Source organism: Accipiter gentilis, chromosome 19, assembly GCF_929443795.1.
Source record: "Accipiter gentilis chromosome 19, bAccGen1.1, whole genome shotgun sequence".
Lineage (NCBI taxonomy): Eukaryota > Metazoa > Chordata > Aves > Accipitriformes > Accipitridae > Astur > Astur gentilis.
Window position 1 is genome coordinate 19,361,279 of NC_064898.1, and position 26,060 is coordinate 19,387,338.

Below are 26,060 nucleotides of genomic sequence, written 5' to 3' on the forward strand. Positions count from 1 at the left end.
TCAGCAGGTTACAAAGGTATCGTTATTTCTGGTACTGCAAGAAGCTGGTGAGCCTGGGTGTCTGAAAGCAGTTCCTTCCCTCCCCCCAGGCACTAAATGAAGTGTGCTATTTGCCTTAGGACAAATATTTTGGATGTGTTCTGGTCCTTACATCCCAACGCAACAGACAGCAAGTAAAAGTTCCAGTAACTATGGCCAACTTCTTCCACTTTACATTACCTGGCTTCCATGTATTTAAACTCTTGACAGGCAGTGTTCATGTAGAATACAGAAAGTTCCGTGATTTTCCCGAGTTCCTGAGGGTGTCCATAGCAGTACTGTGAACTAAGCAAAAATCAGACACAGTCCATAACCACAGTAAAATCACTTTCCCCCTGAACTTCATAGAAGACGTGGTCAGAGGTACAGATTTATTTTGTATGTGGGGAGAAGAAGGGCCATTGGGAGAGAGGAGTTTTTTAAATTGAAGTTTCAGGAATAAATAGGGATGGCTGAGGAATAAAAAATTATGGAAGGCAGGTTTCTGAAGACAGGATTGTGTGAAGAATCAGACGAAGACACAAGAATGTTCACATTTGATAGTAATGCTGCTGGATATCCTTCATGACAATACCTTCTATCTGGTAGTAAGAAATAAATGTTAAACTGAGCAGTGAAAGTAAGCAGAACAGTTATTAAGTAGTAGTACAACAGACTGTTCGTACAGACTGGCAGCACATCTTCAAGGCATTTTATTTTGCTTTTCAGTCCATCCACTGGCACACTGTGGCATTATTCTTTTCTATTTTCAGGGGGGAATTCTGTAGTAGAAATTCTGACTTCTATGCAAAACAAACTCATTTTTTGCTTTTATTATTTTGCTTCTCTCATCTCCCACTGTTTTTCTTTTTTTTTTTTTTTTTTCCCCAAGTATTGCATCTTACTGTTCTATCACATTTCGAACACTTCAAGACTGAAAATGTCTTTCTCTGGTATTCACAGTGATTAGTACAATGGACCATGGTCCTTTGATCCTGGCTTCTGTGCGTTACAGTGAAGCAGATAACAGCAAAGCAGTTGCGAATGACAACAAAAAGTCAATAACGTCACTTTGGATTCTCTGAACTCTAATCAAGTTCTAGTTGCAACAGATGTTACTGACCACACTTTCCACAGACACAAAGAAAAATCTTCCTCAAGGCTCTAAACCCCTAGTTTGTCCCCTTGTTACTCCCGTATTCCATGGTTAGCTGCTGCAGTAGCTCAGAACGCTGGAGGCTCTTTGCTCTCTCCCCACTGTCATCAGTGCAGGTTCTGTGCCTTAAAGGGAGGTGAGGACTCATCATGCCATGTTCAAGGGATAGTGTAATACGCAGCTTTGCAGGGACATCACCAGCAAGACACGGCAGCAGACACCCTCCTAGTTATTACCTGAACATCAGGTTAGAGACATGATTTTAAGCTGTAGAATTTAGTATTAAATTGATTTTATTAAACCTTAGAGAAAACAGTAACTCCCTGTATTTTTGCTGTTGTCAAGGAGAACTTTGAAGAATTTGCTTTAACTGAAAGCAAGTAACTAATTCTGTGGAAACAACAACAACAACAACAAAGTCTGTTGCTTTTGTTATGAAAGTTGACAACAAGCTGATCACAGCAGGTCCCTTTTTCTTTGAAACCCTCATATGCTGCAAATCAGCTTGGAAATTTCATGGGAAAGTTTAAATATATAAACTTTCCAAAAGGGGAGAGGAGGTTGAAAGGCATCAGACTTTGATTTCAGAACAGGGTATTGTCACATAATAATATATTGTAGGTAAAATGGAGACAGTAAAAATATTAGCGGATACCCAAATAGATCCTATAACGCATGTAGCACACTAGTGAAAAAGAAAGAAAGAAAAAAAAAAAGTAGAATTTCATTTTTTTCTTTCATACCCCACAAACAAAACCAGTCAAGATAGATCTATTTTGTTTGCAGAATTTCAGTCAGGATTGGCTGCCTTAAACTGCTTATAGTGAGAGGAAATCAACAAAACATCATTAACCTTTGGGCAGGAACCATACCCAAAAGCAAAAAAAGTGTCATTAATACTGCAATATATAGCAATGATAAGCTGGCAAACATGCATGCGTTCACTCACACACATAGGGACGCACCCAATCATTTGGAGGCCAGCAGGCATCATTACAGAAGTTTTCCACCTGCCAGCGTTGTTAATGTTATTTTTACTTATGAAGCTAATTTATACAGCTTATTGCAGCCTTTGGTTAAAATTACCCACATTATTCATGTACTTTTCAGAATTACAAATAATTTCACATACTATGGGGATAGGGAGCTGTGCAAAGCAGCTCTTCCTATACATACCAACAAAGCCCAGTGCAAATCTTCTCAAACGTATTTATTGAAGAATTAAAGCTGTTTGCGTATAACAAATTGGAAATCTGTGGTGCAGAAATATTATGCATAACCTTGTAAATCAGATTAACTGGTGTTCCTTCTTTCATACAATAAATTCCATAGGGAGCATCTGTTCAAGGCAGTGCCTGGCGACCTGGCACCAGATCAGAAAGCTTGCTGCTTTCTGCACTAATTTTGGAATCTGGTCCAAGTGGGAGCATCATTACTTAAACTCAAATCTATTTTACACTGAGATTAACATGCTGTGATACCTGCTCATTGTGGTCCATTAGTCCTTGTACCGTTTGAGCAATCAGCTGTGGTGTGTTCAGCAGCTCAGTCTGCTCAGTTTGAAATCCTAATATGTTTCATAACATCAACATTCAACACCGTTGTGACCCTTTTTTAAGCAAACACACCATTACAGTTGATGAGGCAATTAGAAATGCAAAGAGGTCTGAAAAATCAGAGAACCTTGTCACAAGAACTAACCAGGTTCTTAACTAGTATTTCTTTGAATTTAACAAGAGAAATACTCATTTATTATGAAAACTATGTAAAAGCTATTGAAGAAATATCTGTTTAAGACTAAGGATGAATAACTGTAGGGGCAAACTGTGAAGGAAGGGAATGGGGTCTTCATGTCCTCAAATAAGAAAGGAAAATGAGCTTTAGAGGTAACTGACTCAAGGGAAGGATACAGAGTGAAATTCTGTTATGCACCTCAAGTATGGTGGTGCTCTATTTCTTTGCCTTTATGGTGAAGCTTTGTTTAAACTGCAAAACATAATCTAGAATCGTTTTTGTAATGATGGAGTCACTTGAAAGGCAAAATGTTTAAGTGAAGCTTAGGATCTGGACAAAGGGATATAAAGGACTATGAAGGCAACAGGCACCTAAGCCGTACTGAAATAACAGGATAATTTTTGACCTAGTTACTTAAAATGAATAATAACTACTCTGGAAGAGTCATCAGTTTGCAATAATGAAGGATTAGATAATATCTACCAGTAGTCCAACTAGTCAACAGTGGTTGTTCAATTACGTAATAATGGTTGAAGAGTAAGAAACGTATTTCCTTACTGTTGGGAGGGGTACTGCAAGGAAATTGCATAGCCAAAACGAATCAATGTCTTTGTTCTAATTTTCACAAATTACAGGTTGAGTGGTCTCTGTATTTCAGCAATGTTTCAAATCAAACATTTGTATTTCCTGCATCAATAATGAAAAATGCATCTTTGCACTAAATGCTTGCACAAGTTTTGCACAGCATTGAAATCCTACAATAACCTCAGCTGAAAGCTTTATCTGTTGACAAGAACTTGTTGGGAAAATCTGATCTGATATATTCCTTATCAAACTTAATAACAAATCAGCAATACACTTATCAAATGAGGACTTCTTATATGATATTCTGTCTTCACACTTCAAGACAGATGTGAAGATTGACCTAATATTCTTTTCATTTTTATGTCTAAATAACATCATTGTGTACTCAACAAACAGTGCACTGGTTAGAAAATAACACTGCAATTTGTTGGAGCTGAGCAGGGACAATAAAATCTATTTATGTTTTAAAGTTTTATAGTAATTTTGATTACATTTGGCTAAAAGAAAGAAAAAAGTCCTTAAAAAAACCAGTATACCTTGAACAAATATTTTGCAAAGGATTAAAATTCACTTAAAATTATTCAAATCAAGTCTACTTGCCACTGATAATTCTTAAATGACGTCTAGTTTGAAGATTTGTTTTTTCTTCATCTTAAACAAGTGACCAAAATTCAATTAATAACAGTTTTGGCTGTAACTTCAGTAGTGAAAGGGATACCAGCCACTCCATAATAAAACCATTAAACCTTCAGAGATTGTACTGGGCCATCTAAATGAAGATAAAGGAAGTAGTCTATCACCTATTGTTTACAAGATATCATTAGGAAAATTTATTTTTTTATTTATTTTCCCCTAATGCACAATCAGCCAGTGGAATGAAGCAAGCTCACAGAAACATGGGAGGAAATGTTTCCCAAAATAAGAAAAAAATTTCTGAATAGCCCAGTTCTTTCATGTGAACCTAGTATTAGATTTGTTCTCTGGCTCAGTTTCCTACCCTTAATTGGGAGACTAAATCATCTCCTTGATGAAGCTCTCACTAGAGATGGAAATTTATTTTTAAGGGTGAGAAACAATCTTTTTCTGGTCCAAAAATACATTGCAAATCAAGAAGTTTTTCCTATGAGGAGAGGGAGGGAGGATTTTCTTGGAATTAGATTAAAAAATGAGAAAGACAGAGGTATTCCCACTTTAGTCAGTGGTTCAGTAGTCAAGGTACTCAACTGGCAAGCAGCAGATCTGGGCTTCAGTCCCCTCTTCTCTTCCCAAGGATATGTAACCCCAAATCACTTTTCATTTAGGAGAATTCCCTGACTGCAGAGTGAGAAGATCTGGACTGTAGTGTACTTAAACTCATTTGATGATGGTCTTTCATTTTGTTAGGAGCACAGCCCTGTCTGATTCTCGAGGAACAGCCACAAGTTAAAAAATTATTCCCTTCGTGTGTTGAAAAAGAGTTTTATAGAAGGACCTGGGGATGAAAAGCTGGACATGAGCTGGCAGTGTGTGCTTGCAGTTCAGAAAGCCAACCATATCCTGGGCTGCATCGAAAGAAGTGTAACCAGAAGGTCGAGGGAAGGGAATCTGCCCCTCTGCTCTGCTCTGGTGAGACCCCACCTGCAGTACTGCATCCAGCTCTGGGGCCCCCAACATAAGAAGGACATGGACCTGCACGAGCGGGTCCAGAGCAGGGCCATGAAGATGATCAGGGGGCTGGAGCACCTCTCCTACGAGGACAGGCTGAGAGAGTTGGGGTTGTTCAGCCTGGAGAAGAGAAGGCTCCAGGGAGGCCTTATTGTGGCCTTTCAATACATAAAGGAGGCTTATGAGAAAGATGGACAGAAACTTTTTACCAAGGCCTGTAGTGACAGGACAATGGGTAATGGCTTTAAACTGAAAGAAGGTAGGATTAGATTGGACGTATGGAAGACATATTTTATGATGAGGGCGGTGAGGCACTGGCACAGGTTCCCCAGAGAAGCTGTGGCTGCCCCATCCCTGGCAGTGTTCAAGGCCAGGTTGGATGGGGCTTGGAGCAACCTGGTGCAGTGGAAGGTGTCCCTGCCCATGGCAGGGGGGTTGGAACTAGATGATGTTTAAGGTCCTTTCCAACCCAGACCATTCCATCATTTTATGATTCTATGATGTAGCATGTTTTGGGTGGGATTCTTTGGATGTCTGAAAATAAGGCAACTAACCAAACCAAATTTTACACTCTACAACTCTAGCCACCTCAACTAGAAAAAAAGATGTGTAAGATAAGTAGATGTATCACCTTCTGCAGCTGCTGGTTCCACTCCATTTGCTAGAGGTGGAACACAGTGCCCAGGAGGATGCCTGTTAAGTTCCCAGCTAACAAGGTTAAGATTCCAACTAGCAAGTGCTATAAGGGACAAACCACCTATCTTTCCTGTGTAAATAATTAGTTGCCTGACATTTTGCAAGTCCTTTTATTTCATGTGACTTTATTTCCATTCTCATTCTTTGTTTTTCTTGTCTAATTAGAATTACCTATTTTAGAAAAGGGACTCTCTTACATGTCTTTGTGTCATGCTTAACATGGTGAGGCCAAGATCTTAGCCGGGGTCTCCAAGAGATGCTTAGTACTAGTTGTATTCATAGTAATAGTAATTAAAGATACAGAGTTGAAGGGTATAAACACTTAGCACAACATTGCTTTGTCAGCAAAGTAATTAGTAAAAAGGTCCCCCCATCCCCTTTCTGTCTCCCTCTTTCTCTCTTCTCTTACATATCTGTGCCACCTTTGTACTTTGGAGAAGTTTCCTTTGGTTGTCTCGTCTTATGAACACTGCCTGTTACAGTGCACCACGGTCAGACTATTCTGAATATTGATTGCTGCTGTGGTGTGGCTTGATTTTTATGATCTCCATTAATATCTGAAATCAATGCAATTTACCAAGTGTATATGTGATGAAAAGGACTTTGTCTTCCCCAGTCAGCCCTGAGCCTTGTTCCTGATAGGAAGGGCAGATGAAATCTAACCCCGGGCTGAAATCCTGAAGAATGCTGTCATTTCTTTGTATGCAGTACTTAAAAAAAAAATCCAGAGACTATGGCTGGTTTGGTTTTGTTTTGTCTCTTTATAATTTTTTATTTTATTTCTTTTCTCCCTCTTTCTGGGATTTACCTTGAGGATTTTTATAAAAGGCATTTTATAATGAAACCCTTCATTGTTGATGAACACTGTCACCAAATTCAGTATTAGGTGTTTAAACAGGTCTATGAGGTTTGCAAAAGCATTGTGAGTTAGTGGTTTTGAAAAGATAAAAATGAAAATGAAGCTCTGAGGAAGCTTTAAATATGGACAGAGAAAAAACCTTCTTTGATATCTCAGTCTATTCTCTGCCTCTTCTTTCTGTGTGCTCCTTAGTAATAGTTCATACTAAACTAAGTCCAGGCAGGTTTAGATTTCAGATTAATTTGTAGAAACTCACAAGGAAAGTATCCTGCCACAGTCTTTTAGACCTAATTGTGACCTTTGTGTATATCTCTAGAAGAGATGTAACATTAGGTAACTTTCTAGCCTTTTAAAAAATATATGCCCATTCTGGAATTAAGATAAAAATTAGCATTAGAGATTGATGGGAATCAAGTTTCTAATATTCTGATTTTTAAAAAATTCCAGCTCTGAAGGAAAAGTAAAAGTTCTGAATTCCTTAACAAATGGCAATTCTCTAAAGAAAAAGACTACAAGCCATTAAAATATTTTCCTTCAGCATTACTGGAATGTTTTGTTTTATGGGATGATTTTGAATGTTTTGGTTAATTTGTACTTTATTATAACATATCTGATTTCAGTTATTTAAAAATGTAATGCATACTTTACAAAACAAAATATATTTACCTGCAATATGCATCATATATTATAGTGCACAATAAAACCTATATTCTGTCGTTTTGGTTTAAAGGAAATGAACCAAAATAAGACAGGCTGACATTTCTGAGGCAATAAGGTAAACTCTTCCCATTAAAAATTATGGCAAAGTTAATATATGCTAAAAAGTATAGCTATTGTTTTTAAAAAACTGTTTAATTTAGGCATTTTAGAGGCAGTTTACAAACAATTTTAGTATTCTTTACTTTTCCCATTTTCTTGCTTTGGGTACTATTACCAGTGATGACATTATTATTATTATTATTATTATTATTCCAGATCTAGGAGTACTTATGACTACTTCTGCAATGATCTTATCAAGCTAGACACCACACAAATGTTAAACAAAAACTTAGTCCTTAATTCACATCTTTTAAGACCTTTGTCATGTATTTTATGATTTATTTCACATAGGGGAGATTACTTTTAATATTGCAAATTTTCTTTTTCTTTTTCCTGCTAGTAGTTACCACAATTGTTTTCCAAATGATTTATACATTTAAAATATTTACATTTGTACCTTATTGTTCTAGGAAATGGATGGTATTTCATGCCCTGAATTTTCAATCCTAGACTTAACATATCAACTCCCATCACAACTTCTGTCTGGCATGCTATGAGTGAATATCCTGCTGTCTCATATTTCGTAGTTTGCAAGAGACTACATGTGTAAAGTTGAAAGTTTTGTTGATACAATCAGTCCAGAAAAAGTTCTGGAGAGATTGCTGGATCACAGAATTCAGCATTGTTAATCAACTATAGGGAGAAGCAAAGCAGAAATATAATTTTAATAAAAAGTGGGCAAGTACCACCAGGAAAAATTAAGAGTACTCATCCTAGATTATGTTTTGACATGGTACGTAGGCTACTCACAGTGGAAGATACAGATTAGATACTCCTCAATCAGAGGGAACAGAGATTGCATTTCCAGCATCCTTTCTAAGGGTCCTAATGAGACAATATTACTGGCAGTTTGGGGAATAAAGGTCCAACAATTAGCATTTTTCCCCAGTGGAATAATATTCAGAAAAATTAAGTTTCTCACAAAGATTTTAGGGTGACAGAAATCACATTTTTTTTCCTGAGGTCTAAGCTAACAATGAAAAAACAATAAAACAAAATACAGACTGACAAGTCACTTGCATTTTTATTTAATGATATCACATTGCCAAATTATGCATTTTCCTTCTGCTTTCTCTATTGCCTTTGTTATTATCCTTCCACTCAGTCCAGAATTTTTAGTTTATGACACAGTGAGCCTGTTTCTTTTCCCAAATTTCTAGCCAAGTCACCAATATCTTTAGAAAACTTTACAATGTTTCTGTATCCTGGCTGGCATCCTCAGCATTGTCCAGTTCAAAGTCACTTGCAAGTTTCATTAACACGGTTTACTTCCTCTTCAGATCATTAAGGAAGAAGCTAAATATGATAGATGACAGTGTTTAGCACATCACACGAAGCCATCATCTTTGTAGTTGAGCATCTCACAGTCAAAAGAGTTTCAGGTCCTCTGATCATTTTGCCATCTGCTCTTTGGCCAAAAGGCTTCTAGTCCATGTCCTTCCAGGAGAGCCCAGTACTCTAGAGTAACTGCATACTTTTTTAAATGCTCCCCCCTAAGAAAAAACTATCTATCTTCAGCGTTGCTGCCTGCAAACATTTTGCTGATGGTTTTCCTTCCCACACCTCAGCAAACAATAGCAGTATGTAAAGCAAGAGCAGTGCCCAAAACACATTTCCTTTACTATCAATGGCATCCTTGAAATCATGCCAATTAAAGGGCACTTGACAAGGAGATCCGGCTAAATGAGCACAGACTGATCTTCCTGAATGCTCTGAACACTCATTAATCTGCCATGCCAAGTGCCAATGCTGATCCTGCAAATGCTGAAACTTCCAATGTAATGTCAACTATACTATAGGATCAGTTCCCCTTTGCTCCGTTCCTGCCCCCAACATTGGCATTCAGATTATGAAGAACCTTCTTGAAGAAAATTCGTTTGTCCGTGAAAAATATGGCATGGCTTCTAAAGGTACTGAAAGTAAATATTATTCCAAAAGGGAATGAAGAGACATCAAGTCTAACACTCCTGTTCTCTTACTAATATAATGGCGTAATATGTAGTAATGGGGTGGAGGAGAAATGTCTTAATAGTCATTTGATGGCCCATGGGAAACAGCCTGGCCATTTCAGTCCATGCCCAGATATATTATTTTTCCCACTTGTTTCATAGCCTGAAGGCGATTTGGGTTTTTTTCAGTACTGTTTTTTTTTTCAGTACAGGGTTTTTTCAGTAGATGAGTGTGCTATAGAAATGTTTTGCTACTCTGATACTGGATCAGTCAATTAGATACTATAGAGGGAACTATTTAATAAAACTATAAATAAGATGTTAGAAATTTGAGTCCAGAATTTCCCCCAACTGATTATTTGTTCTACAATTTCTATATTTTTTCTAGTTTATTTTCCAGCTTATTATTTTGGAAATAAACATTCTTACATAAACAACCCTCCCACCCACCACCAACCTGTCCCGCCCCCCCCCCCCCCCCCAAACAAACAAAAAAAAAAGATGGAAAAAGATAAAAATGGAGGCTAGGCACTGATATTATTATAGGCAGAGGACTAGAAACTTAAATAAAGTCCTAAATTTCCAAGTGATCAAACTATCTTCAGCTACAGCTGTTGTCTTCCAGAAAGATTTCAGGCTAGATGCAGAAAGGAGCGTATTTATCTCAGAAGCATGTACTGCAAAGTCTGTACTTTTAGGTTCCTGATCCTCATCATGGGATACCTATCTCTGTGTTTGGTACCCAAGCTCTGTCTAATACCTGAATAGAGAAAGATACTTGAACATGTGGTACAGAAAATCTTTATGTTAACAATGCACAAGAGAACAAGGCAGATACAGATCACAAGATCTTTAAGTACTACTGTTCACTTGGTTTCCTAGTCTGGACCTTACCCTGAAAATAAACTTATTTTCTCTTAAGACATGGGTAGAGGAGGAGGCTAGGTTTTTTATATCATGGCCTAGTAACTACAATATGCTTCCAGGACATACTGAAAATTTAGGTCTCATTCCCTCCTTAGCCTGAATGTGTTCAAATTCATATGCTTCAGTTTCCAAAAAAGTGCCATGCTCATCAGTGTATAACCTATTTTTCTTGGAAAGAGCGTGGAAAAGACATATACAAAAGAAGTGAGACCATAATTCATCCATCCTATTAAAATTATTTTTCTGGTTAAAAAATAATTCAGGATGTGTGAATCATTTGATGTAAAAGCATCTTACATGTACTTGGAGACTTGAACGTGAAGAAGACTTGATTAATAGTGACAATTTCAAATCTAGGCAGCAGTTGCTTAAGTATGTTAGGATTGCATTTTGTTCAAGTACCTAAATTCTGCCTGTCATACTCTACCTCATGCTAGAACAAGTAAAAAAGAATTCAGAAATTATAGAAATTTCTAGATATTAGATAATGACAAATTCTCAAATCATCTGGTTAATCTACCTTGCTGAATTGATTGAAACAGTATTGAAGATTTTAATACTTCTCCTGGAGAAATTTGGCATATGTATAAGGTTCCAACGGACTGAAATGAAGTAACACTACCTATCCTGAAAAAGAAGTGAGGAAAGAGCTCAGCCAACCTAATTTAACTTCTGCAACAAGTAAACAATTGTTCACAAGAAATGGGCAATTTCATTCTGGTGTCATAAAGAAAGGACAATATGTATTCTTCAAAAATAAATCATACCAAGCCAACCTAGTATCCAGTTCAGAGCATTTGTGAAGAATGAGTGACTGTATCTTAAAATCATTGAATTTTTTATTAACACACATGAACAGTCTTATAAGCACACTAAGAAGATATGAATCTAAACTTCCCTGTGTTAGGTGCACAACTGACTTTAAAACTTCATTCAAACTGTATTTCTCACTTGTTAGCTTTCCTACAGAAGACATAAGCTCAATGGCCTTCTTAGAGATCTGCTTGGAATCCATTTTTTAATTGACATTTCCAACACTGATTTGGATTATGATAAACAGAGTATGGTTATTAAATCTGCAAACAGTACCATGCTGGGTGAAGCTGCTCCTAGAACAGAATAATCTGATACTTAAATACTGGATAAGGAATGATCGACTGAGAAGCAGTTTTGCAGAAAACAAGACCTAGAAGATTAAAATGGATCACAAACTAAACTTGAGTCAACAGTGTCACTCCATTGTTAAAAAAGTTAAATAAACTGAAATTATACAAAAAGGTGATATCTTTTAGAGATATGAAATAGTCTTTAAATTCTACCCTGCTCAGGGAAGGTACAAGATGGAAAAGTACCATATCTTCACAAAAACTGCACATCATCCTGGATGGACAACATGAACTAATTGGAGATCAAACAGAAATGTGAAAAGAAGCGTAGAAAACAGGACCATCAGAGTAAAACTGGACTTGTTTAGCCTTAAAAAAAAAAAAAAAAAAAAAAAGAAAAAGAAAAATCAAGTGGAGGCATGGTGGTTGTCTCTTTCTGAAAACATCAATCTGAGAAGCTATTGTCAGATTTGATAGGACAAGATATAATCGGTTTGAATTGAGAGAGAACATAGAAGAACTAGGGAAGGAAAACTTAATGAAAAGACTAGTTTGGCTTAAGACAGATTGTCCAGGATAGAAATGAAATCTCCACTACTGTAAAGAGCTTCTAAACCAAAAATTATTCTGTAATTATTTAATAACTAACCATTCTTTTGCCCTAGGGCAGCTTAGTCTGAAATTGAGGAGATCATATTCTTGCCTTCAACCCTGGTCTATTACTATCTTTTCCTGCTTCAGTTTCTGCATCCGAAAGCTGAGGATGGCAATGTCCTACTTGGTAATTCCCTCTGAAGTTACAATTCAAAAGCCACCTGTACCCCTAACATATTCAAATGCATTTTTCAAATAGTCTTCTAAGGTGCAATCTTTGTTATCCACCAAAAGGAAACAATTATCCGACATGTTCCTAAAATGAGACTATCTCCAAGAAAGTATTTAGTCACACAGTATAGGGCTTCTCATCCCACACAGTATACTTTAAGAATGATTAATATGCCCCAAGAAACTTCATATTATCGCCTTCAAAATCTTTTGACAAGCACTCCTGGGAAATGCAGTCATAGATCTGACTTTCAGTTACTATTCTAAATATTCATGTATTGCTGATAGACCTCTCTGCTCTCAGAGTTCACATGGGGAGAGTCACGAAACCTACTCTTGTCCCAAATGAACGTGCTGAATATGAATGTGCACACCCAGTTAAAGTGAAATTGGGGTGCTCTCTTTGGAGTAGCCTTGCCATCATCTACAGTTACAGTGCAAAATATGAGGTGTTATTATAAAAAAAGATGTTAGACATCCAGAGTGATTGTTGCTATAATAAACACAATGTGGTTATTGTTACAGCTAAGCCAATGTGAGGTTTTGTGAGGCAAAACTGCCAGGTTACATTCGGTCTGTTCAACATAAATGTGCCCCTCATTACTGTAGTTATCTGAGTTTCCCTCAATCTGTAATAGATTTATTCTTGCACCACCACTGTCAGGAAAACCTTTTTACCTCCATTTCATGAATGAGGACATAGGACAGAAAGAGAGGCACTTACCAGAAAACTCAACAGATTAATTGAAGGCCTTCAGAGTCTATCTAACTCCTGAATTATTCTTCTTTTTGCTGGATGACTTCTGGTAGTGCTCATCTACTGCAGCAGCAGAACAGGACATCAAGTGTATTTCAGAAAAGAGCAGTTGCAAACCACAGCAGAGTTAAGAATTAATATTACATGAAGGCATGTTCCAGGTTGTGAATATATAGAAGTGTGATTTGTTCACTTGTAGAAGGGGCCAACTCTTTTGAGAGGTATAATAACTAATAGCCTAAGTCAGAACTGGGACTGGGTCCAAATACCAGTGAAGAAACCCCAGGCAGCTGCATTCCTTGGGAATTCGCTACACTCACAATGAAGGATACGGGATCATAGAACGAAGTGTTCCCACTGCAAAGCCCTCTCCTCTCTGACATTGCATTTGTCTCCTGAAAGGAACAGCCTCCAGTCCGACACTGCCAGTCTCATGTGTCCTCATTTTTATCTGAAAACCAAACAAAAAATGAAAAGTATAACCCTAAATGAAAATGAAAGAGCAGTTAGAGTATGCCTGGAGTTCACTGGGAACTGTGCTTTCATTAATGATTTCATTCTGAAATGAAATGATGAAATGATACAGGAAATATCTAAGGGAAATGTCTTAGGTAGATAGAAAGAGATATTTCACAAACAAAACTACAGAAAATTTTTAATGTCTCCAGTCTGAAAACAAGGAGAGCAGTCAGAGATGGCAGCATGTTTCTACAAAAGCTGTCAAGCTTAAAATCCTTTAGCAGACATTAACATCACGGAGGACTTCAAACGTTGCTCCGTGGACAAGGCCACAGAGCTGCAGACGTGCCAGTTAACAGGATGGATCAAAGGCAGCGTACAGAAAAGGCTGTTTCCAGACTGTTCCCTTTTCTCACATAACAGCAATGTTTAAATAAGTCTCTCTTTTAAAGTTATGAAGTGATAATTTAAAAATAAACAGATGTGAGGTGCATTAAACTGTGAAACTAGGTCATCATTTTCTTAAGAGGAATGAATTTATTATTTCAAAATAGACAAGAGAAGATGAGAAAGAGAAGAGAAACTTAGGTGTTAAAGCGATACTTCTGAGCCCTCTTAGATGAGGAGATAATGAACAGATAATTTAATGAAGTACAGTTTTGTTTGGTGTATATTGTATGTTACTTCACTAAAATAATTTAAACATTAGTTATTTAAACAAAGACCTTATGAATGGAGCTGGTCTAAATACCTTTGAATTAAAACTTCTAGTCAGGAAACACCTAGTAGCGGAAACTTAAAAACTTCACAGAAAAGAGCTTAATTAATTTCTTAATTAAACATGTTGAATTTATTTTTAAATGTAAAAATATTTCAGGGTTTTTTTTAATAAAAATAAATTAGTTTCCTGATTCAAAATACATATTTTGGTTTTATTTTACATTGTAGAAGGTAATATGAGGCGTATATGAAATGATAAAATGGTCGATATCTGAATTACATATTATAAGATCATTTCAACAAATTTTTTTCAATCAGACTGAAGTAAGACAATTAGAAGTGTGGGGGGGGGTTGGTTAGCTAATATTTTTGTGATTATGAAAACATTCCTTGTCCTCAGATGTAAAAAATTGAAAATCTCAAACCCATTCACAGATAAGGAAATCAAGTTTATAGCCAGTATGATGTTGTGGTAACTAATGCTTCTTTATATTGACACATCCTGAATTGTACTATCTTCATCTATCAAGCCACCAGGATATAGGTAATCCTTTCAGGTCTGAGTTTTATGAACACTTAGCAATAGATAAATGCTGTTCAAATTGCTTTCAGTTTGAATAGAAATGATGAACATCCAAGGAAATAGATCTATGAGTTCTCCATGATCATATAGATAGCTAAGGACAGAGTCCTAACTGCAGTCATCAGTGGTTTATGTCCTTTATAAGGCCTTAGCTGTTAGATCATGCCCTCTGAATCACTTTGAGACTGTCTGTGCTTAAGGAAGTCAGGTACAGCAGTTTTAAGGATGGAGTAAGTAGTATTCTTAAATTAATCACTGAGGGAATTCTTGCCCTGTGTTGCTCCTTTGCTGTTTTCTAGTTCTCTGACACCTCTCCAAGCCCAGCCAACATTGCCTGGCTCTTTGCTTGAGTAGCCATTTCTTTGGAGAACCCTTCCCTCAACACTGTCGCTTGGTTCTGCAGGAGGAGCAACAGATAAACCTTCTTGGCAACTCCTGTCAAAGAGCGTAAACTCACAGCAAAACAAGTCTTGTGTGAGAACTAAGTGCACGTAACAGGCCATATTTTTATCAAGAGGTCTTCCATCTTGGCCGCATACTGTGCTGTGCCTCAGTTCTGCAGCGGCCCCATGAAGAAGCTCCATAATGTTTTTTTTCAGTGTGTGGCTCCAGATGAGGCACGGTGCTGGACATGCAACACGGGGTCGTGCTGAAGGAAGCCTGGTCAGACTTGTTCTGGGTTGGTGTCCTTTCACCAGAGCAGCATTTGGCTACTTGTGTTCCAAATGTTAGAGATTTTTTATCAAAAAGAGTAGTACCCTTGCAAATGTGTGTGTGTGTACATAAATAGATGTATTTCCATGAAATCCAGACTTTCAGATTTAATATCTTGTGAGGAAAGAGCTCAAAGGCCTTGAAGTTACTATCTAGCACTGAAGATAATTGAAGAGGAAAGCCCAGTCTCTGAGTAATTAAAGAAAAGATCTGGTTGGAGATATTTAAGCAGAATTTATTTTGAGGAGCTATTATCATTTCAGGTATTTTTTAATGGGATGCTTTCAAAACAACCTTTGGATTTTAATTTTTGTTGTTTTATACATATACACTTAATATAGAAACTGAGATCCCGTTTTAAAATGATTTAAATAAAATATTTTGATTAAAAGAACACCGGTTATGATTTTTTTCAACTTTCAGCACACATAGACAGCTCCAGAATTTCAGGCACATGTGATTTGATTTCATTTGGTTTGTACTCTTTAGAATGAAATAACACTCTATTGTCCTGATCTATTTGCAGACATAACTGTACCAGGAAGGCTGTGATTTTCATAATGTTATATCAGTGGCATGTGGTTGCTGTAGCTGCTCAAGAGACTTGGTATTATGTCCCCATTCTTAGTAGTGATGAAACTTTAAAAGGCTTGTACAGTCAAAGCAGTTAAATGTGGACAATATCTAGTAGATACTATTGGTGTTTTACCATGATTAATTTGAATTGTAATATTCAGAGGCTTCTAATTTTTCCATTTGGGAAACTATTCTACATCACCATATCCTTGACTTTCAGGAAGATCATCCTTGTAATCAACCAACACAATGCCTTTCATAAATATCTTCCATTAATCCCACATGCATTTTCAAAATTATACCTACTGAGATTTTTTTAGGTATTTCTAGCAAAGTTCATCCTATTGATGCCAATGAAAGCTAGTAAAAATGAAGCTCCGTATTCCCTGTATTGCTTGCAAAAACATCTACTGAGAATTTTAACCTGACTTGGCTTCTTTTCTGTGGCTCAGGTACAGCATAGATATTCTGTGTTTTGCTCTTCCTTGTCTATAAAAATGATGGTAGCACTTCTGCTTAAATAAATATGCTTTGTGATGGTTAGGATTATTACCAGCTAAATGAATGACATACTGAATTTCTTCAGTTTCACTTGAGCCTCCTCTTCTTCTACTTTGTGAATTTTCACCATGTCCTGCCTGAATCCTAAATGTCTCCTAAAGGCTGATTCTCATCTTGTTCACTGAAACTCTTATAGACCAAATAATCACCTGATAACAATTTGTATATGCAGCTAATGATAAAAAAGCTCTTGTATTTAAAAAGAAATGTGTGACACCCCAAAAATACCTAGACAGTAGAAAACGTAGTTCATTATTCCATTTGGCTGTGGTGACTTTTTATCTCGTATTGATAACCTTTAGTGTGATAGAGCAGATGTCAGTGTATTTTGTTTATTATTTCAAGATTAAAAACCTTGCTGGTTTGCTCCGTAATACAGATAAGATCTTAACAGTTTATGTTCAGATAGTTTAATTGCCTCAATTGCTGAGCAGGAGAAGCAGCATGAGCAGCCTGCAGTTTGCCTGACCCTTTTCTATCAGATTGAAGTATTATTATGTACTGTACTATATTAAGCTTCATCTGGAAAAAAGCACAATCTGTTCTTTTTAAGCTTCTTAATAGTTTCTAGTACTGATTCATTGGAAGTGGAACTAACAGATTGTTATAGTTAGACTGTAGGTGGGGATGCATATGCTTGAGTTTTGAACAAAATTCCAACTCTGAAGCAGGGATAAGTCTTTTGCATGATGATGTAATGGATTTTTCTTTAAACATGCAAAGACATATGGGAGTAGCTTTTAGAGCTGGGCTTAGGGCCAGACATTCAGGTAGGCAATATGCAGGATTCAGGCTGGCATTTTAAAAGAACCCAGCTGCTAGTTGTTGCCATGTGTGTAGGACATATTTACAAAAGCCATCAACAGCTAGCAGCTCGGATTACTGACAGACAAACTTTCAAGAGGAGATGAACATCCAGTAAAAAATTGTGATACCTTCTCCTGCAGAGCCAGTTACAATATAGAGGTGCCGGTTTCCAAACACCGAAATGGAGATGGAGTTTGGTGGGGGAGGAAGAGCTGAATATAAATTGACCATATTTCAGCTCCAGTTTGTGTTGTTTGCTGAGTCTTTTCTGCTAAACTAGAAGTAACCAAACTAAAGTAAATCAATCCCTGCCTTCTGTTTAACTTTTCCTTAGGATCTTTCTTTAAATTTAGAAGTGGAAACAAAACAGCTACATGGATAAATTGCCAGGACATAGGCAGCTTCCATCGCAGAAGGGGGAACTCACAGAAGACATTGCTCTGGTTCCAGCAGAGGCGTTCTGAATTAATTTCATTTGGAAGTGAAACTACAAACTCCTTCTCAGAGTCAGGCTGCATAAGTCCTCACCTTGTCCATCCACGTGTGCAAGTCCAGAAGTCCCTGTATCCTCCTCCTTGTGTCACAGACCTGGCTGAAGAGTGGGAACTGCCCTGTGAGCGCAAACTTGCTCTTGCTGTGGCAGTTTTAGTAGTACTACTATGGAAATGCCACAGTTCAAGAATCGAAGGTCCATGGGGAGCCCAGTTCCATACAGAAAGCATGGAGACGCTTTTCCATTGTGATCCTCGCATCTCATCTTCTAGGAAATGATGTAATATAACTGCCGCAGTTTCCCACTCCCATTCCCTCAGTGCTACATGTCTACCTTCATGCACGTACAGGTTTTCCACAGAAAGAAAGATAGCTCAAAGGAAATTCATCCTAATATGTGGTACAAAGGAGTTTAGCAGAAAAGATTGTCTTTTTCCGTCAGAGTGTTCATTATCCCCACAGTATAGCTCAAATTAAATATACATACCTCATCAAACCTCTTGCACAACAGGGGAATTCACTATGAATAATTAATTAAGTAGAGTTTAATCAGCAATGATCATGACAAAAGCTCCACTGGTGTATTTGTACGAGGGTCTTGAAGCAAAGCTACCTTCTGTTTTCATCAAATCTCCCTTGAGCTCATGCCATACAGCTATATTTTTACCAGTTGAAGAACTCAGTCACTCTCAGATTTGGACTGCTCGGTTGTTTTTCTTCCAAATGTTAAGAACATAACACTTTGCTAAGTGGCCTTGGTAGTTTAACATGTTTCCTCTCATTTTGGATGACGCATTGCTTTCTGTATGGTTTCACAAAATCTCCCTGTCTCGATACATGATGACACCATGGCATTTGTGCCAGTGTAACCTTTATTTGACTGGAAAAGAGTTAATGTACTTTGTGTTCATTGCAAGACCTACTATTTGTCAGTACTGTAATTAAACCTATTCTCAGCTTTATAGCAAGACTCGGGGTAAGAGTTTGTACATTTATAACACTTTCAAACAAAGAGTGCAGTATCTGGAACATTGACGAGATCCAGTTCTGTAAGTCAGTTAGACCTGGCCATGACTTTTCCATTGACAGTTTTTTGACAGAAAATGAAGTCTTCAGAATTTCAGTCTCTTTGAGATATAATATGGAACAGGTTTTCCTCAAACTTCCAACCTCTATGGCAAAGTTTGATATGGGTTTTTTTTCCTTTTTATTTTCTCTTAGGAAAAATGAAACAGAACATTTAATGTTGATCCAGATTGACCTAAATGAGAATAATTTTAAACAAAAAGTAGTGTATTTCCTGTCAAACAGCTTTATTTTATTTTAGATGGCCTCAGGGCCCAGTGGGAGTTGTTTGTGACTGACCCCCATTTTTCCTTCAGACTGACTTCTGAGGTATAATACATCTTTCATGAGGCACCACATTTTTGACCTCTAGCTGAACTGTTTCAGCATCTCAAGGGAATCACTTGATGCTCATGTATCACGGGAAACATAGTTTTCCCTAAGAGCATGACACATGGGGAAACACTGGGCACCTGATTTACAACTCCCAGGAAGTATTGCAACAACTGAGTTTAAAAATCCTGTGACATTTTGTCCAGGCACAATTTGCATAGTAATGGCTTTTCCATCAAGCCTGATCACAGCAGGGAGGAAAATGAAAGTCATATTAGCTAAGGAGATTGGTATTCAAGGTCTCAGTGATTCATTCCTGATGTGAAACAAAGGTAATGGCATTTCTTCTCTTCTGGTCTTTGTCTCTTTTGGCTATTCAGATGGTAAGATCTTCAAACTGGAGACTGTTCTTCACGTTCATGTACAGTGCTGAGCCCAACAGCCTCTAAACTCTAGCGCCAGGGCGATAGGGACGATTTCCCAGGTGGGCAAGCTGAATGCTTGGTGGCTCCAATGTCCAAGGTCACAAAACCAAATGACAGCCCAAATCCAATTGTCTGATTCTCACTGCTTCACATGCATTTTTACTGTCGGTGCTCTTATATACTTGTAGCTATGCTAGTAAAAGAAAGCATTTTCCTTAGAGATTCTTCCATTTGCAAACTAACAGAAATAAGTGAAGAATCAGCAGTTCCTTGCAACAGCGTCACTTTAACACTCTCCGTCTTACTACTCTACTCACTGTGTTTCTGTGGAATATTACTGAGGGGTTAAGGCAATATTTTGGAGAAGGATTTCCTGCCTCAGAGGCCTTCTTATTTAAATGAGACATGAAACAGATTTAGACAGCCAGATGGAGGAGCACAGGGAACCAGAGAGACAATCCCGGTCAGGATGATTGTCAGTGGTATCAGTACACCCACTGTTTAAGCACTGTGACTTTTATGTAGGCCTGGCAATGGAGAATTTTCCATGGTGAGACAGAATAAATAACAATAAATGCATCTATCTGTTAATATTTATGATCGATCTATCCCACAGGGGAAGAATAGATTTAAAGAAATTATGAAGTTTTTCCTGTTGTGTTGGTAGACATTTCATTAAAAAAAACCCAACACAGTAGTACAATTAGTCCATCTGCAATCCTGTGATCTCTGTAATGCTAATCCTCAATTTTGCCACCCATTCTCCCAAGTCACCAGAAGTTCTTTCTTCATAGGATAAGTTTTACCTTTCAGTGTAATTAAAAAAATCGTTGCTTTTCAGATTGCATTACGAACAAAGTCATGTTGTTATGAGTCATTGTTTTGTTTTGCTTATATTTAAAATATTTATTCTGAACATATATTTTTAGATTTTCTGAAGTAAACCCCAGAGCACTTGGCCATATTTAGTCAAGAGAATCAGAATAGACTGTGCAATTTATACATACATTGTTGTAGACATTTGGGACCAGATCCTCAAAGGTATTGAGGTACCTAACAACCTTTTATTTCAACAGTGATACAGGCTCCTGAACAGAAGTAAGGTTTCTGGGAAAATATGTTGATCCTGACTTGAAAAACGGATTAATAAATTAAAATGTTAATGTTATTTTGTTAAGATTGGTACACTGATCTGTATGCAGATATGTTACATATTCTTTAAAATATTTGCAATTTCCAAACCAAGAAAAGCTTCTGCAAATTTTAATATATGCGTATGTGTTTCTGTTTGTACTTAGGAAACTATGGTGAAAGTGGAATGGAAGCTTTCAAAGATATGGCGGCCAAGGAAGGGATCTGCATTGCACACTCCTACAAGATCTATAGCAATGCTGGTGAACAGAGCTTTGACAAGCTGCTGCGAAAGCTTCGGAGCCACCTGCCCAAGGCGAGAGTGGTTGCCTGCTTCTGTGAAGGCATGACTGTGAGAGGGCTCTTAATGGCTATGAGGCGCCTGGGACTTGCTGGAGAATTTTTGCTGCTGGGCAGGTGAGTAATACTGCGCAATTATAGCCAGCCTTTTTACTGAGTAGGGCAAAAAAACCCAGGCTAGTCCAGCCAAGCATATGTAAAACACACACTCATGGTCTCTCCTATACATGCACGTATCTAAAAGACGGAAAATAACGTCAGCCATGTCGTAATGGTACATACTGTACAAAGACATGCGTCATTCTCATGGCATGCAGGGCAAACGCAAGTCTGTTTGGCCAGTCTTAATAGCATTGTGTAAGGGCAGGCTGACACACAACATTTGAGCTGTATCATCCATTTTGTTCACTGCAGTTTAAAATGCATCATGTACACAGACAGCCTGAAGCTATGCCTCACTCAAGTAACACTGTGTTAAGAACTGCTGATGTGGCCTCTGGGTGGACCTGAAATAGATCTTCCCAAAACAAAGTTTGTTAACCATCACCTTTTCTTCCTGAGCCAGTGTGCTGACGTGCATACTGTCCCAAAAGCAATATATAGGTAATTCTTTCTCTTAGCTCAATGATATCAGTGGTTCCTTCCCTAACCACCAAAGGGAGCAAGGAAAACTCACTCACGTGTGTTCACCCAGCAGAAAAAGACCCTGGGCTAGTAAGCAGAGAAGTAAAAGATATTGATGTAAACCTAATGGGATCTTTGTATTTGCCACATATTTAACAAGTGGACCCTAAGAGAGATGAGAAAAATGGTGTACTTACCACAAAATGGAGCATACCAGGAGGCAGCTAATGTGGCCAGCTGCCTTTCCAGTGCATTATTAGGATGACCTGATGCTGCCCCAAGCATGAACCCTACAGGAACACAAAATGGTGTCAGCAAAACCAGATGTCGTGGTGAGACCTTCAAGGAAACTCTATTCCCAGTCTGCCCTGCTGCACACAGCTGCCTTTCCCCCTTGGGCAAAGGGGAGAGCAAACAGGCAACAACAGGGACTCCTGCCTCTGCCCTTACCCTTTGGCACCAGCCTACACTTTGGCAATTTCAGATGTGAATTTCTTAATTATTTCTATCTTACGGCAACTGTGTCCACCCTTCCTTTCAAATAGATTTTATCTGTAGGCTCTTCCATGGATTATCTTGGTCCTTTTCTGAACTGACACCCAAAGAGACCACAGACCTCAGGGTGAGATTTACCTAAACATATTTAGATGTCTACAATTTCGACACTTCCATGTGGGCTAGCTATCAGGATTCCCTCTATAGTTAATGGAGAAAAGTAGGACCTTCTTAGGTCCCTTGTTTGTAACGTGGACATTTCAAGTAGCCCAGAGAAATCACATTCTAGAAAAGGGCTTGTGCAAAGATTCTCTTGATGACTAGCTTTAGTGGAAAAGCCTACTTGCCAATTGTTTAAAGAGGAGCAAATGCCACCTCCACTACCTCTAGCTGAATCTGGTGCCTCGTGACCTTTGCTGTCTTCTTTTATCCTAAACACAAGAAGTTGCCAATTCTCTGCAGCAGCACCTAGATTTAGAAGCACGTAAGCGTCATTTTCAAAAAGTATGTTGGCTCTTAACTCCTCCAGACTCCAAACCATACTCAATTTTGTATGGGATTTGTTTATGTACAGCAGTGCTAAATTTAGCCCTCTTAGATGCTTTTATGAATAAGGACTTCAGGAACAGGTGATTGTGAATAAGAATGGAGCAATACAGCTTAGCTCTTCAAAAAAGCAAGGTCTAGAGAGAACTGGCTTTGCTTTTTTTCAGTGAAAAATACCTGCTTCTAGCTGCAGTGGGAGTTGTCATGCCTAATTATAAGAAAGTTGTTATTCAGTATAAGACTTCCATTCGGTAGATTGAAAGTGATAGCTTCTTTCAGAAGTCTAAACTGTAAACTGTTTGAAGTTAAAACAAAAATCCTTAATTTTACCGGACCAATTTTTGTGTGTGCATGCCTGTGGCAGTACTATACAATTTATTTGTGAAAAATGTAGCATGAACTGGAAGAGTTTACAAAGAATGAACAAGAGAAGTGCAAGGATTTTTTTTTTCTATCTTTTCTATTTATTAACAGAGAGAGGTTCCAGGGTAATGGCTGAGAAGTGGCTACTTAGACATAGGTTAATTTGTCCCCAGCCAGTAGCTGCTGGGCACAGGTATAAACTAATTGCACTTACCTTCATCCAACCAGAGCTTTCCTATGGCTGCATCAGACAGACGGAGTGATGTAGTGTCTCTACATATGGCTCTGCACTTTGGAGATCCCGAGGATCTAGGAGCCTTCCGTCTCCTTTCTGTAGACTTGATTCAGATTTGGTATTAAAAGCAGCTATAAGCCAGAAATAAACAAGTTAGTTTTGCCTACTGAGGACTTTTGTTTGGATTTGAGTCACCCTTAGTCAGGAGAGTGGACTGGTTTATGTCCCTGCAGTGCCGCAAGCCTCATGTGCAGAGTGTGGGATGTTGTGGAGCTGTTACGTTACACAAAAGTGTTCGTTCTTACAGAAATATTCTCCTTCCGCTATGGGATAATCTCGAGGCTTTGCAGCAGAGGGGAAAGAAAAAAAGCAGAAGAAAAAGCAGAGAACTTGCAGGAAGGCTTCTTGACATAGAGGCGATGCAAGACAATAACATCATTGTCCATTGATGGCCTGAGTTCCTGTAGGGTTTTAAAGCTCCATTTTCCAGAATCTTGATGTGCTGTGTGCTCTCTTGGTTCCAGCTGTTTGGCTCTGTTGGCTACGAATATTTAACTATTGATCCAGAGCTAGGCTTGTTAGTGGCTTCTGTGGAGAGCAACCTAAGGCACTGACCTGGGATGGATGTGGCACCAGGACAAACCCAGACCTTACAAGCAGATTACGTTGGGGACTTTTTGGTGCATCATTTATATAGGGGAAAAAGGTGTTTAGCAGGATTTTGAAAAGAACAGATAGTTCAGAGCACTCAAAGAGGAAAGAGCTACATCTGAAATAGAAGAAGGGTCATGCAACAATTTCTCTTGTGAAGTTACACAGGAAAATGGACTAGGGTAAGATTTATACTTTCATTCATGCTCTGATCCTGGAGTTGCTCTGGGCTGCCTATTCAGCTGAGAAGGTTATAAAAGGACACTCCAAGTTTAGGGAGAGTCCTTGTGACTGAAATGCAATGGGTTCGAACAGAAAACTTCATTTACTAATGGGTATTTATTTGTTACCACCCAAACGCTTTTTGTTTCCTCCTTGTTCTGTGAAATGCAGAATTATTTTATTTCCAAATGCGCAGAAAGAAGTAAAGTCACAAAGCCACACAGTAGCTCTATGGAAAACCACAGGAAATCAACATTTCCACTTCCTCTTAGCTTTTTTTGTTCCATTTCTGTTTTGGGTTTACCTCTAATATTTCCAATCTGAAACCTTGCAAAAATACTGAGATTTTTGGAAGCTGTGGATTCCTCATAGCACCTGTTTTATGCTCAGGTAAACAGAAAATGGAATGGCCAAGGAGAGTGCATATCAAATAAATCACCTTGTAGAGCCCCAAGGGGAGGAGAAAAGATATCCTTCAATAAACACTCCACTCTTGACATACTATGCAGTTCCTGAAATTGCATTACCTGCCTGTGACAGAGATGAAAGATGGCAAGTCATTAGTGATTGTAGCATTCCAGACCTTTTTGATTCGTGGAAAACATTTTAAATGCTTAACAAATATTTACCTCATGCATGTTGAGGAATTGGACTTAACCTCAAATAAAAAGGTGAGTGTGCTGACTTTCAAGTGTGAAAAAAATGTTATTTTAACCTAACTGTTATTCAACTTAATTGAAATATGGACACCAGGCTTCTTCTGTTTGTCCTTATTGCTTCTGTCATGCACAGGTCATATGCCAGGGGATACCCTTACAGATAGTATTCATTAGAGAATAAATAATACATTCACATAGCAGAATAGCTTTGGAACATATTTCAGAGAGAAATATGGCGTATTAATTGTGTAGATAAAAACAATTTTGTTGTAGGTGATTTTCAGCTATTCCTCATTTTATGTAATAGTCAGCCTCAATAGATGACATTTTCTTTCATGTTGTACATACACCTTCATGCTACTCCTCTTGACTGCTAGTTTCTGATGGTTGGACAAAACCTCTGTGATAACTCTATCCAGTGATAATTTTATCTGATGCCTTTCATCTACAAGGATTCCAAAACATCTCTTGGAATGACTAAATATTTTAATGCCAGGTCACATGATTTTTTATAATACAGTAGAAACTATTATCTACAACCGAAATTTTGCATATTGACTATAGCTGTCCTAAATAAAATGGGTTCAGAGAACAGTACCCCAGTACTGGATAATTTTATTCTTTTTTTGCTTGTTGGCATTATTTTATCTTATAGCAACTAATACCTTTGGGATGGGAGTCGAGCACAGTGTTGGTGACAGCACTGTTAGGGATTGCTACCAAGAGGCAGTTTGGACACCGGCACCCTGTTTTGGCATAGAAGAATGTTAAGATACATGGTTGCAGGCCTTGCATGCCTTTTACCTCGAGACAGGAGACCTGCCCTTGGGTGGTTTTGTTTAGTAGTATAGAAGTAGTTATTGTACAAATCTGCAGAGCAAAAGACAGAATTTTTGCAAAGGATTCGTGATCCCAAATGCAAGACACGAGGGCTTTTCCTGCTTTAAGGAGATGTGAAGGGAAAGGAGAAGGTTAGATAGAGGCATATAGGGATAAAATGGCTTGCTCAACATCTCCAGCTTCC

General features: G+C 38.0%; 2 protein-coding genes across 5 annotated transcripts in view; one reads left to right on the forward strand and one right to left on the reverse strand.

The window, feature by feature from the left end:
- GRM5 (glutamate metabotropic receptor 5) overlaps positions 1-26,060 on the forward strand; it is a 273,845-nt gene that overhangs the window by 106,586 nt on the left and 141,199 nt on the right. For all 4 annotated transcript variants that reach the window (XM_049823415.1, XM_049823414.1, XM_049823418.1 and 1 more), the window contains one exon: positions 21,109-21,358. In XM_049823415.1, coding sequence (XP_049679372.1) covers positions 21,109-21,358 — 250 coding nt within the window. The remainder of the gene's footprint in view (positions 1-21,108; positions 21,359-26,060) is intronic.
- Positions 1-26,060, reverse strand: part of PRSS23 (serine protease 23) — an 898,595-nt gene that overhangs the window by 42,750 nt on the left and 829,785 nt on the right. The gene's annotated exons all lie outside the window — the stretch shown is intronic.